At 44.0% G+C, this 14,482-nt stretch overlaps 1 protein-coding gene across 3 annotated transcripts in view; it reads left to right on the forward strand.

The window, feature by feature from the left end:
• The window catches only part of SMG8 (SMG8 nonsense mediated mRNA decay factor), a 55,245-nt gene that overhangs the window by 16,927 nt on the left and 23,836 nt on the right, over positions 1 to 14,482 (forward strand). For all 3 annotated transcript variants that reach the window (XR_015057693.1, XR_015057692.1, XM_085879436.1), the window contains exons 3-6: positions 2,810 to 2,925; positions 3,386 to 3,749; positions 8,066 to 8,241; positions 8,484 to 8,635. Coding sequence is in view for 1 of the 3 variants with exons in the window: in XM_085879436.1 (XP_085735562.1) it covers positions 2,810 to 2,925; positions 3,386 to 3,749; positions 8,066 to 8,241; positions 8,484 to 8,635 (808 nt within the window). In the remaining 2 variants the exon portion in view is untranslated. The remainder of the gene's footprint in view (positions 1 to 2,809; positions 2,926 to 3,385; positions 3,750 to 8,065; positions 8,242 to 8,483; positions 8,636 to 14,482) is intronic.

Below are 14,482 nucleotides of genomic sequence, written 5' to 3' on the forward strand. Positions count from 1 at the left end.
GCCTGCCAATCTGAAGGATGAGCGATGCTGTGGCAGAGGATGAATGCATCAGCAATTTTGTACCTTCATTGTTTTTCTGAGTGTTTAAGGTTTAAAAGGGGGAGATTTCACATGTATTTAATTTACAGGGTGGCCTGAAAGTTCCTGTCCCTCCCCAGTAAAGCATTTGTTCTTAAACTCTTTAAACATATAGATTATATTGTGCAGTACTTACAATAGTCAATCCATCATTGTATCTATATGCGTTCCATCACTCTCCTTGCACCACTGAATTCATCGCCAAGTCCTCTTCGATATCTTGTGTCGCATCTGTGGAGTTTCCTGTGCGAAAGAGGCCACGACAGCAGCAAGCAATTCTTCTTCTGCTTCTCACTGGTCTTCCTTCCACTGTGCTTCTTGTCCTTCACATTTCCTGTTTCAAAAACCTATTTTTCCCCACTTTAACAGCATCTGCTTTTGTGACGAAGGTTTTTCACAGCATTCTGCGAAAGCAATTGTTTGGCCTGTGTGTGCTCTCTCATACACCCAAACACAAGCAACCAACAACTCTTTGCCACTGCAACAACTTGTGTCTGCCATGCTGTCTAACTTCTTACTGACTCCCAAGTAGGTGAGTCGGTGTTGCCGCATACTGTGACGGGAGAGGGTGGATGGTAATGGACTGAGGTGCGAGAACCCTGGCAGGGGTAAAACGACTTTCAGGACACCATGTAGAACAAAGACGTCAAACTAAATCATTCTTTTTATATTAATTATTCGGGGATGATGCACACATTAGCACAGTAGATGGTACTTGAATCGTGATGCAAGTGTTTAGATGTGACCAATATACAGGCCAACCATTTTTCGGTCAGTTCGCTGACCTAATGTAACCGTTCGATGTCCTCAGATCCATCCGTCTCTCTCTGTTGGGTCGCCGAAATAGGTGATCGTTATTGTCAGTAATTCTGTCTGTTTGGATGTTTGTTCGTTTGTCATCAGCATAATTGGTAGTAAACGTGGGCCGATTTTGACCAAAGTCAGGTGGTAGGTACATCTTATGACCTTGTGCTTTAGAAATTGTGATGGTTGTTAGGGGCGCTTTGGTTCACTAGCAACAACCGAAAAACCTTCAAAGTCGGCACCGTTCACGCGAAATCAATTCCGAAAGCCATTATCCCACGTAGGGTTATGAAATTTGGCACGAATGATCTACAGGGGATGCTCTACCAAATATATTCCGGTTTTTGTGATATATGGAATAGTTTACCTGCAGCGCCCCCTACAAATGGGGTATGCCCCAAAATTAGCAAAAATTGAAGGCCCCCGAGCGACCAGGTGAGTGCATCGATCCGAATGAAACTTTGCAGGTTCATAGCACGCAATGAGTACTACAACTTTGCCTCAGGACATATTGACCGATATTGCTTAGGTCAGGGGTCAAAGGGCAAAAATCGATAATATGCGAGAGCTGGAGGTGCCTTCGTGCCAAATGCTACTCCTCCTAGGATTATGGTCAGATGGTAATGAAAATTCACACTAATCATCTGGAATACATTGTGCACAAACGATTGAGCCGGATTTTCGATTTATATCTTTCTTCACCCACAGCACTCCCTCGAACTTTGGGGATTTCCGATATCAAACCGCATTTTCGGTACTTTTCATTCAAATTGATACCGAGTAGTTATCAGTAGATGGAACTCAATGAGATTTGGTATGCATAATCTTAAGGAGATTCTCTATCTGCTATATGACATCCATTTTTTTTCTATATCTTATAGTTTCCAAATGGTGACCCTCTCAACTTGGGTGTCCGAGGGCCATTGAGCATTCCCGCTGAAAATTTAAAGTACACTAGCTCCAAGACGGTTGAACCGAATCGAATGAATCTTTGCATGCTTATAGACCGTAATGAGTACTACAACTTTGCTCATTTGCATAATTACCTATCTCGAGTAGGTCAGGGGTCAAAGGTCAATAAGTGCATTTTTCGGGCGAAATTACCATTCAAGGCACCCTTGCTCCTACACGGATTAACCGATATGAATGAAAGTTCATAGGTACATAGTACTCAATGAGTACTACAACTTTGCTTCAGGACATATTGACCTATCTCGGCTAGGTCAGGGGGTCAAAGGTCAATGAGTGCATTTTTTGGGCAAAATGACCATTCATAGCCCCCTTGCTTGTACACGGGTTAACCGATTCGATTGCAATTTCGTAAGTACTTAGTACTAGATTAACTCAGATCAGGGGTCACAGGTCATCGGATGCTCGGCGACCTATGGCCGCCTACCAGCTTGTGTGTCCGTCCGTCCGTCCGTCAACAATTTTTATTTTTCTATCTCCTCCTTTATGTCTCGGCCGATTGAGCTCTAACTTGATGATAATGCTAGTTGCTCTCTATAGATCGTCTGAGCCCTTTTTCGCATTTTCGTCTCGGCGTCAAGGGTCATCAAGTGCAAAATGACCGATTGGTCGAATGGCCTAGAAGGAAGCATCGGACGGCTATAATGCATAATGGGTTTCATAGGGATTATTAAGAAGATTTAATTCGACCAACTATTTTCTCATTACCTCTGTCGTCTGGCCCTGTTTATTGGGCAACACGAGGTCCGTTGACTTAAACACGGCTTCGTGCGGTTATTTTAAGTTCAATTTAAATTCTGTTTTCACTTTTCATAGTCGCGAAGCTTGATTATCACTCGGTTGCATCAAGTTTTGTATCCAAGCTGACCGTCAAACCCGCTCGGGTGTATTTTTTTTTAATTTTTTTTTAATACTGTACTCACAAGCTGTGCTGCTGTTGATGTGTTTCTCTGTTCAGGCTTTTGTGTACATTCTCACAAAGCAGTCTCAGGACCCTACCAGCACACTTGTTGCTCAGCTCCAGAAGAATTGCACAATCAAGGATAGTGAGAGCAGTACAACTGGCCCATGCAGGTAATTACCCCGCGCACGCGAAGCGAAAAACGGCTGTCTGTCTGTTTTATCAGTTTATGATCGAGGTACAACTTATTTAAATGGAATATTAAATTTTGAACACGAATCAGAACATGATTGGAAAGAGAAGTCTTTTGTTTTATCTTACTTTAGCTCAGAATTTGTCACAATTGCACATGTGCAGAGAGGAGTGAGATAATTTATTTACTGTCTGCCTGGCTATCTAACAAAATTGAAAATCATTCCAAACAGGAAACTGCTGTTTTTTAGCTAGTTATGAAGGACATGTACAAAAGGCATGAACAACTAATGGTGATGTAATGGACACTGCAGAAAATAGCGGTAAAACCGGAATTAATTTATTTGTACGACTTTTACAATCTTTGGAGTATCCTTTATCTATAAATGCTAGTTTGTGAGGGTCATAGTTGCATTCATTATTCCCTCTGAACATTGGCAGGTTCCGACTCAGCCGGGCCAGTGGCCAGCCCGGGCTCGTGCCTCCAGCGCCAGCGCCACAGTTGTCTTGCAGTTTTGATGCAATGGCCGCTACGTCAGAAGCGAGCTTGCATGACTTTGTGTGGCAGCACGCTCATCTGGTGCTGACACGCCGAGGATTTGAAGACAGTGTCGGACGCAACCCACAACCATCACACCTTGAGGTTCCGACGTTGTTAGCTTGGGCGACGGTAGCTACCCGGCTTCGCGTCGCTATCTTGTCTGATTACCATAATCAAGTGGATGAAACTTTTGCAACTGCAGCGAAAGGACACACAGGATCTGCTGATGATGATGAAGATAACTGTGAAGAACTTGCACAAAAGGTACTTGACTAAACTCCCGTTCTTTTGGTGTATCGGCAATGCAGTGTCTCATTGATGATTGTGCTCGACTGTGGTACAAATTAGTAGATTTATTCTTAATGGTCCACCTATTCTTTTGAAATGCATGTGAAGACAGAAAAATAATTCGTAGATGGTGTTTCTTTTTTTTTTTTCTTTTTGTGTTTCGTCTCCACGACATATTTCTGAAAATATTAAATTGAATGCAGTCATCTGAAAGAAAAAAAATATATATATGTATATATATATATATATATATATATATATATATATATATATATATATATATATATATATATATATATATATATATATATATATATATATATATATATATATATATATACTTTTTACCTTCGCAAACTTTGTTGCAAAGGTTGTGTTTTGATCGCTGTGTATTTATTTATTTATTTGTGAATATGTGTGTTTGTTTGTTTGTTATTCGCACAACTCCAAAAGTATTGAACTGAATCGCAGCAAATTTGGTGGGATGATTGGTTATTATCCGAGGGCCATTTGATTAGATTTTGGGAGCGATCGGGTCAAAGGTCAAGGTCATGAAAAGGTCAAAATCGTCTTTTTACCATAGCGCGGTCAATTTGTATCCAATTTGCATGCAACTAATGCCAAAATGTTCAGAATTCAATGCCCCATCTTGTGATATGTGATGACACAATGACGTAATAACCCTTATTTGCGGTTGGGAGTCAAAGGTCAGGGGGGGGGGGTCACGACATTGCAAAATGTGCAGTTTTAGTCACAACACGGTCAATTCTTATCCGATTTGCATGAAACCAACACAAAATGTTGACTGTTCTGTTCCCCACACTCTAATAGCAATTACAAAATTAAGAGTACAAAGGTTAAGGTCGAGGTCATGAAAAGGTCAAAATTGTCATTTTTGCCATAGTACGGTCGATTTTTTTTTTCTTTTTTTTTTTCTTTTTAATCCAATTTGCATGCAAACAATGCCAAAATGTTGTGAATTCAATGTCCAATCTTGTGATATTCGATATGACACAGGAAATTTAATGTTTTTAAACCATCATAACACATGAGATGGCAGATGTGGTATGTGATTAAATACCCTCACAATCAATGGTTTCTGTGGGGGGGGGGGGGAAATGTAGCATTGGCGAAGGTATGCGCTCTACTGAGTGCCCGTTCTAGTTTAAAGTTGAATTTTGCTTCATTCTAATTCAGCTGGACGTTTTTTTTTTATAAATATACAATGTGGAAGCTCGTATAAGAGCTAACACACAGAACATATAACGAGGGGAGCAGGAGACGAGAGCGATGGGAGAGGGAATCACAAAACAGTGGGGAACAGACACAGGAGATCTGTGGAAGGGAGAGGGATGGGGTGGGGTACATGGGGTAAACACGATGGACACTACAGGGTCTATCAGGAAGAAAAGCAGGAAATTTAAAGGAGATGGATTTGGGGTGGATTAACGGGGGTAGAAAAGATCATGGTTTTGGATGAGAGAAGATAAGAGATGGTGAACAGCTGTTTTGAAGATCTGACGGGAAGAGTGGAATTGGAGAGTCTGTGGGAGTTTGTTCCAAGGGTGGGGAAAAAAAGTGGAATGAAAGAATGAAGGTGAGCAGTGATTCTTGATTATGGTAGTTTAACCCGAAGGGGGATGCTGGTGGACCTTGAGCACCCTGTGGAAATAGCGACGGGCTAGATGGCAGACAGAGGTGAGGGGGGAGGGCGAGGCCAGAGAGGAGACAGTAGAGGACAGAAAGACCACCGACTTGCCTCCAGTGAGAGAGTGAGACCCAAAGACTCAGCTTCAACGTGGGAGATACCAATGATCTTAAATATCTTGGCTTCCCCAGCATGAAGCCGAAAAAGCTGAACGGTGCGAGCACCAGCACAAAGGGTAGAGTAGTACTCCAAAAGGCTGTGGTTGAAAGCTTTGTACGTGGTCAGGAGCTCGGGTGTGCCAAGGAAGAACTTTACACGCCGGAGGATGCCCAATCAGCGACTGGCTTTGGAGGCCAGGTTGGAAATGTGTCTTTACCAGGAAAGATCATGGCAGATAGTGAGACCCAGAAGCTTGAATTTACTTCCAGAGGATTGTTGAGAAAATAGATGGGTGGGGGGAGGTCCACAGGGCCCTTTCGGAGAGACATCGTGAGAGTGTGAGATTTGTCAGGATTGAAAGACATCATGTTCCATGTGTGGGACCAGCTTGTGATTTTATCCAGATCTGCAGAGAGTGAAAAGGCTGCTGCTTGCTGATCTGAGGCATGACAGATGGTACGACAGAGGGTGGAGTCATCAGCAAAGAGCTAAAGAGGATTTTCCAGAGAGGCGGAGAGATCATTGACGAAAACGAGAAAAAGTACTGGGCCCAGAAAACTACCTTGAGGAACTCCAGCCTGGATAGGAAGAGGGGATGAGAGAATTCCATTCATGGCCACACGTTGGCTGTGACAGGAGAGGATGTCTCCAAGCCATGAGTGGAGATTGCCTTGGATACCAAAGGAAGAGTTTGGTGAGCAGGGCAGGGTGCCGAAACGTGTTAGAAGCATGCGATATGTCTCGTGAGATGGCTCTGATCTCGTGTCTTGCATCGAGGACCTCCATTCATTGTTGGGAAAGCAGGAGTCGCAAGTCCAGGGTAGAATGACCTGGTCTGAATCCTAATTGATAAACGGAAATCAGGCCATTGGAGAAGAGGAAGGATTTAATGTCTGAAACGATGAAGGATTCCATAACCTTGCTGATGATTGGGAGAAGGCTGATTGGTCTGTAGTTGCAAGGATCTGTTTTTGCACCTTTTTCCTGCAGAGTGGTATTATTTGCTGATTTCCAAGCAGAAGGCAGATGACCTTGATCAAATGAGAGGGTGAATAGAACGGAGAGAGGGTGAGCAAGAGCAGAAGCACAGTTTTTTTCGGAGACGTGGGCTGATACCGTCTGGACCGGTTGCGGAATTTGAGTCGCGGTTTGACAGCAAACTCTCCACTTTGTCAGGAGAAAAGGACACAGAGTCCAGGAACAGCTGGGTGTGACTGGGTAAGGTTGCTCCAGAAAGCGATGGGTTTGCAACACAATATTTAGAAGCAAACACCGAGTTTAGACATTCAGCCTTTTCATGTGCAGTGTCAGCTGTGTGGCCATTTGAGGTAAGGGAGGGATGGAGGGGGAACATACACCAGAAATAGACTTTACTAGATAGATACCACCATGATTTGGAGGAGGGAGACAGGTTTGAGAGTTCAGACTTTAGGTTCGAAAGATGTTTCTTCGCTCTCCTCAGGGTAGACGCACACACTTGTTCCGAGCTTTCTGGAAGGAACTGAGATTGACTTTAGTTGGATTTCCCTTACATGAGGCGAAGGGAAGTTGTTGCAGGACAACGGCCTCGCCACAAGCTTTAGTGTAACACGGACGGGAGGAATGGGAAACGACTGAAGACGAAAGGGGATTAATCTGTGCATGAGAGAGAGAGAGGGCAAATTTCTTTGAAAGAATTCCCAGGATGAGTTGATGTTGGAGAAAGTAGAGATGGGGGACCAGTCTAGAAGTTTTATGGCTGCTTGAAGACCTTGCCAGTCAGCCTGACTGAAATGCCTGACTCGACAGTGCTGAGGTGGTTCTCCAACAACAGCCAGAGAGATGTCAACTTTGACAAGCATGTGATCAGATGAACTGATTGTAGCAGAGGAAGAACAGCAGACGTTTTCTGGGAAATTGGTCAAAATCAGATCTCGAAGAGATGTAGTGTCATTGTTTGAGATCCTGGTCAGGAAGTTGACGGATTGTGTCAGTCCTAATGAGTCAGAGAAGTCTTTTGCTGAAGAGCCATGGCAGGTGAGAGAGAGGTACCCACACCCAGCCAACTGGCATGATGGCAATTGAAGTCACCACATATGAGGAAGAGAGAGTTGGGATGAGAGGATAGAAGGGGGTCCATGTTTTTGGCGAGCGAGGTGTAAATGTAGTCATCACTGTTTGGTGGATGGTACAACACACATATAAACATGAGGTGGGAGTGGAGGGGAATCCGTAGCCAGAGGTATTCCTGGGGGTGTAAGGGAGAGAGGGCAGTGACTGGAGTGTGAGGAATAGTGTTTTTGATGAAGAGAGCAACTCCACCAACAAGACATGGCTCAGGTCTGTCATAACAGAGGACGGAGTAACCAGGGAGAGATACCAGAGAGTCAGAAACATCTTGGAGGAAAGTTTCTGTTAAACAGGTTATGTCTGGTAAAGATTACATACATTTGAGAGGTTACAGGTTATACACAACATGATGTAGTCTTCTCTGTTTTGTGAGCAGATGAAGGATTTGGCCCAATGCCTGGAGGGCTTTCTGGATGTGGATGCTAAATTCTCTGACAGCCGTTGCCAGAAAGCCCTGCCATTGGCCCATGCTGCTTACCAGGCCAATCTGCCCCATCACTATACCAGCAGCGTGCATCGCAGCCAGCTTGCCCATGCAGCACGTGTTTATCGGTCTGTGTTTACACCTTGTTTCTCAATCGACACATCTTTCTCTCTTTCTCTCTCTATTTATTATTATTATTATTATTATTATTATTATTATTATTATTATTATATTTCTCTTTCTCTTTTTATGCTGAAATATCTATGAACATTAAGTAAGGTGTGTGTGTGTGTGTGTGTGTGTGTGTGTGTGTGTGTGTGTGTGTGTGTGTGTGTGTGTGTGTGTGTGTGTGCACACGAATGATGTACAGGCAGCAGGCACGTGGGCCGGCAAGCCAGTTCTATTTGAATAAGCTTCATGAGGACTGCATGGCATTCTGGACTGCTGGGCACCAGTTGTGTGAGGAGCGCAGCCTTACAGACCAACATTGTATGCACAAGTACCACATAGTTCCCCAGCCAGGTGAGCTGCCATTGATTGTACTTTGTTCAGGGGAGATCGGGCCTGACCACACAAGGATTATTTTATTGGGTCAGAAATTAAAAAAAAAAATTAAATGTTCGCATGTACATCAATCATGATTTCAACAATAATTTCTGGTGTTGTGTAGTCAAACAAGGGTCATGTAAACTTTGTCGAGAGAAGGAAATTAAGGGAGGAGAGGGTGCACGGAAGGGGAGTCTATGGGTTATTGGGTGGGGGTTTGAAATTTTGCCATCTTTAGCTTACTGGAATTGGAATTCCAGATAAGGTATTGTGATCATGCATGATCTGTCCGTCTATCCGTCCATCTCCTATTTCAAATTCTCAGGCCAAACCACGGGACCGATCCAGCTGAAATGTGGCAGCAATGTTCCGCTCCTCACTGGTAAACGGATATTGCTAAGCTCGTTCCGGTCACGTGAGTTTAAGTAGGTCAAAATGGACTTAGTAAATTCCTTCAAATATCATCTTCTCCAGACCCACAAGTAAGAATGCTACCAAATTTGGGTTGCATTAGGCCAGGGTTGAAATGTTAAATTGCGCAAGTCGTGCTGATCACGTGGCCATAAGTGTCAAAATGGCCAAATTGGTCAACTTTTTTTGAAAAATCATGTAAATTCCTTCAAAGTTCCTTTTTCTCCACATCCACCAGTCAGAATGCTACCAAATTTGAGTAACAATATGAGGACAGGGTCCTGATGTTACATTTACGAGGTCATGCCGATCATGTGACTGGAAGTGTCAAATTTACATTTGTATAAATTCCTTCAAAAATCTTGTCTGAATGTTACCAAATTTGAGTTACAACATTGCACTCTGAGGCAAAAAAAATTAGTCGTCAATTTTTTTCCTTTTTTTTTTTTCTCATCACTATTTTACCATGCCATTAAAAAAAAAAAAAAATACCAGAACATGCAGAAATGACTGCACAAATCAGTATGGACGAGCTTGGCCCTTAGCTTTCTTTAAATAATCCAGTCTTTTGGTCAAACCTTCAGACAGTTTCTTGCAATGTGAAATGTCAATATTGTCCCATTCATGTTTGACAGCTTCCCAAAGTTGATCAGAATTTGCAAATATCCTTGCAATAAGTTTGTGCTGAATGTCGGCCCAAAGATTCTCGATGGTGTTCAAATCGGGACTCTGACCAGGCCAGAACATAAGTTTCAGGGACTTTTTCTCCAACCACTTTTTGTGCCCAACTGTGTCTGCGGACGTCCTCCTGCATTTGCGTTACTTTTCATGAAGAGGTTGGTGGTAGGATTTGCCCTCCGGCCACCGTAAAACCCTTCATTCCACAAAACATTCCAAAAGCACAAAGAAATCTGAAAACCCGCTCCGTGGGAAAACCCACTCCTGTGCAGCTGTCCTCCACAGGGCAGCTCACCGGACGACGGGATTGGGGCAAAGCCTTCGGGACCCCCAATCTTTGATGATAGGAAAGAAACCACAGGGTAACATTCCCGGGTCAGATTGCGGGAGTGTTTGTCTGGGTGGTGCTGAGGTATTGTTCACCAGATGGCGGTCTTCTTGGGTTAACGCGAGGCGGTCCCTTCGAGTGGGTGCCTGGAATGTCCTATCCCAAAGAGAGGATGATCACCTGTCTCTGTTATCATCTGAGCTCAAGCGTTTGGACATCAGTTTTGGAGACCGGATGGTCGTGAGCTCATGGCAGGTGGTTACACCTACTATCAGTCTGTTCGCTCTGATGGTTACCATGCCCAAGGAGTTGCTGCAGCTGTGTCCAATAAGCTGACTCCAATGATAATTGAGGTAACACCGGTGAACGAGCTTATTATTAGACGAAGGATTCGTCACTCCTTGGGTGTCATTTCCCTGGTCTCTGTTTATGCTCCGACTGAGGCAAGTGATCTTACCGTGAAAGACGCATTCTATGTCACGCTCAAGTCTTTGGTTGATCAGTGCCCCAGGCAAGATACTACTCTTCTAGTCTTGGGGGATTTAAATGCATCGACTGGAACTGATAGGGATGGCTATGAGACGTGTTGCTCACCATGGGTTTGGAACTGTGAACCAGAATAGCACTAAGTTCCTTGACTTTGCAAGATGTCATGGACTTGGTGTGGCTGGTTCATGGTTTCAGCGCCCACAAGCTCATCGCTGGATTTGGTTTTCAAACACTGGCGGTGTGGCAAAGGAGATAGACCATGTGCTCGTTGATGGTCGTTGGAGGGTGGATGATGCAGAACTGCAGGGTCTATCAGAGTGGTCAGTTCCTCAATACTGACCACAGACTTGTTGTAGCAACTCTTAAGTTACAGCTTAAATCCAGGAGAATGGTACCATCCCAGTGGAAGCTGGATGTTGGCAAGCTCAAGGATGAGAGGGTAGCTGAGGAGTTTGCGAACAGGCTGAGTGGAGATTTGGTGGGTCTGGGTGCTTTGGGGGATCCTGAAGAGTTGTGAAGTACCTTCAAGACCACCGTCCCTGATGTTGCCGGGAGATGTCTTGGAACTCACCGGAGGGTGAAGAAGAATTTTGTCTTTCAAGTAACACTGGATATCATTGCTCAGAGTTGCAGGGCCAGGCAAAATGGCAGAGCTGAGTTGTTCAGTGAATTGAGGCATAAAACTGTATGTGCGCTCAGGGTGGACAAGGTGGCCTATGTGCGAGGAATCTGTGAGGGGGTAGAGCATCACCTGTGGTCAAGTGATTCTCATCCTGCTTACGGGGCAATTCATGCATTGCGTTCGTCCAAGCCCATCCCTCGATGTACTGCAGTTTTAGCAGAGGGTGGTGGGCTCTTGACAGAGGAATCTGAAGCGAAGGGCTGATTACTTTAAGTGGCTGTAACAGGCTGATCCACCAGCTGTTGAGCGGTGTTACTATCCCCATTGCTGACCCTCCAATCAACTGTGATCCACCTTCGTTTGTGGAAACACAGGCTACGGTGAATCGGTTGAAATGGGGTAAAGCTCCTGGGATCTGTGGCATCCATGCTGAACTTCTCAAGGCTGGTGGAAATGCTGCACTCGTGTCGTTGCATGCAGTTCTGTGCTCTGCCTGGAACACAGGCATCATCCCAACTGACTGGAAGAGGGGCCTTGTTGTCCCTCTCTGGAAAGAGAAGGGTGATCGCCAAGACTACAACAACTACCGAGGGGTTACGCTGCTCTCGGTGCCGGGCAAGGTCTTTGCTCGGATAATTATGGTGATTCTTGGTGAATTATGGTGATTCAGATAATTAATATAATTATAATTCTTGATAGGGTTCGCCACCATCTGCTTGAGTACCAGTGTAGAGAGCAGTCAGCCTTTACACCAAAGAGCTGAACGATTGACCGTATCCTTGCTCTTCAGGTCCTCACCGAACATAGATGAGAGTTTTGGCAAGGGCTGCTTGCAGCCTTTGTTGATCTCTGTAAAGAGCTTGATTCAGTGAATCAGGATGCCCTCTGGAGGATTCTTGGTCTTCATGGGGTGCGACCAAGACTGATCCATCTGATGTCTGAACTATACTCTGGTACTGAGAGTGCTGTGAGATGTGATGGTACCATCTCTGACTTATTTCCAGTTGTTCCTGGAGGACGTCAAGAGTGTGTCCTGGCTCCCACACCTTTCAGTGCTTGTATGGACTGGATTCGAGGGAGGATGTCTGAGAGATCAAGCTGCGGTGCATCGTTTGGGAATGTGGAACTCTCTGACCTGATTTCGCAGATGATGCAGTCATCTTTGCAGAGACTCTGGACATACTTTTGGGGACCCTCGAGGTGCTGAATAAAGAGTCTGAGCCGCTGGGATTACAGGTTTTCTGTGTCAAAACGAAGATCCATGCTTTCAATGACATCTTGGATGCTGCTCTCTTATTTGTACCTGTTTGTGGTGAGGATGTTGAGGTCACGGAGCTATTCACTTACCTTGGCAGTGATATTCATATCGCTGCTGGCTGTGAGCCAGAGGTCAATGGACATCTGGGTCAGGCTTGGGAGTCATGGATTCACGGGATCATGGAGTGTGGTGCTGCCGGTACCTGTGCAGGACAAAAGTCTGAGTCTTCAAGTCCTTGGTGCTTCCAGTCTTGTTCTACGGATGTGAGACTTGGACTCTGACCAAGGATCTGAGATGGAGACTTGATTCCATTGATACCAGGTCTTTTCGGAGAATCCTTGGCTATCGCTGGTTGGACTTTGTGTCCAACGAGCGGTTGTTGAGAGACTCAAATGAGATTTGTTACCTGTATATTCCATGAGCATCAGCTGCGGCTGTCTGGACATGTGGGTCGTTTTCCTGGCGCTGATCCTGCTCATCAGATTCACTCAGCGATGGAGCCTCTTGAGTGGAGGAGGCCAATGGTCCAACCACGTACCTCATGGTTGCAGCAGGTTGATCAGCATCTCAAGGAGATGGGGATGTGCCAGGCATCTGCCTGGGGGATGGCCGGACAGAGACCCCTGGAGTACCGGCGGAAAGTGGACGCAGCGACCCGTTGCTCTGGCGCATGCTCCCATACCTGACCTGACCTGACTTTTTGTGGCTTTTGTCGTATGGGCAGGGGCATTATCTTGTTGAAAAATGATTTCTTTGCTTTTTCTCTCCAGGAAATAACTTTTGGAGGCTGGGAAGTAATGCTTTCTCTAATATTTTCTGCTTTTCCTTGGCAGTCATTGACTATTCACACCTTTTCAGCTCACCAACACCAGCAGACGAAAATGCACCACAGACCACGATTCCACATCCTCCATGTTTCACGGTTGTTGAAATTCATTCAGGGTTGAATCTCTCCTCAGATCTGCAAAGGAAAGGTTCTGGGGCATCACTGCAAAGCTCAAATCTTGATTTATCGCTTCACATAACTCTCTGAAACCTGTCTAAATCACAGTTCCCATATTTGGCCAAAAAGTGCAATCTGCCCTGAATGGTTTTTCTTCGATAATGGAGGTTTCTTAGCTCATCTTCTTGAGGAAAAACCAGCATCAGTCAACCTTCTTGTGATTGTCCTTCTGGGAAGTCTTGTTTTCAGCAGTTCTGAACTCTGACAGTTTCCCCAGGCTTATCTTTCTTTCCTGGAGAACTAATGATTTCAGTCACCTATCATCTTTACTTGTTGTGGCTCTTGGCCTACCAGATCCCTTCTTCCTTGCAGTAGAACCAGTTTTATGGAACTGTCGACCTATCGTCTTTATGGTATGCAGAGAAATAGGAATTTTCTCCTTCAGGAACTTGTGGATTTCAGAATATGTCTTGCCTACTTGAGGAAGACTGGCAATTCGATTTTTTAATATCCCCATTAGCATTTAACTTCTTTCTTTGGAGGCATTTCTAAATTGAAACACAAAATGCATGACCTACACTAACTGTACAAGTCATAAATTAGAGCAATTTAGGCACTACATATGCACTAAACAGACAAAAAACATGACAACACCCTAAAATGCATTGCAGATCTTTAAAAGTATACACTACTTCTAACAGTAAAAAAAAAAAAAAATATATATATATATATATATATATATATCTATATATATATATATATATATATATATATATATATATATATATATATATATATATATATATTGTGACACACAACTCAAAACGGTCTTATGTTCCTTTCTTATGTGTAAAATTTGATCAACTTAGTTTTACCTGAGACATTGGTCTTTAAAGATGAAAGGTGAAAATAAAGAAATTTCGTAATTTTTGGGGTTTTTGGAGAAAAAAACAACTTGTTAAAACACGAATTTTTTCATAAAAATTAGTCAACTGCGTGGGGGGGGGGTGGCCTTCAGCTACTGTAACGTGAGTAATCAATTTTACCTGGAAGATGTACTGTACTGCGCATCAATGGCTCCAAATTTGAAGAAA

Source organism: Eptatretus burgeri, chromosome 4, assembly GCF_056783735.1.
Source record: "Eptatretus burgeri isolate ZD-2024b chromosome 4, Ebu_testis_v1, whole genome shotgun sequence".
Lineage (NCBI taxonomy): Eukaryota > Metazoa > Chordata > Myxini > Myxiniformes > Myxinidae > Eptatretus > Eptatretus burgeri.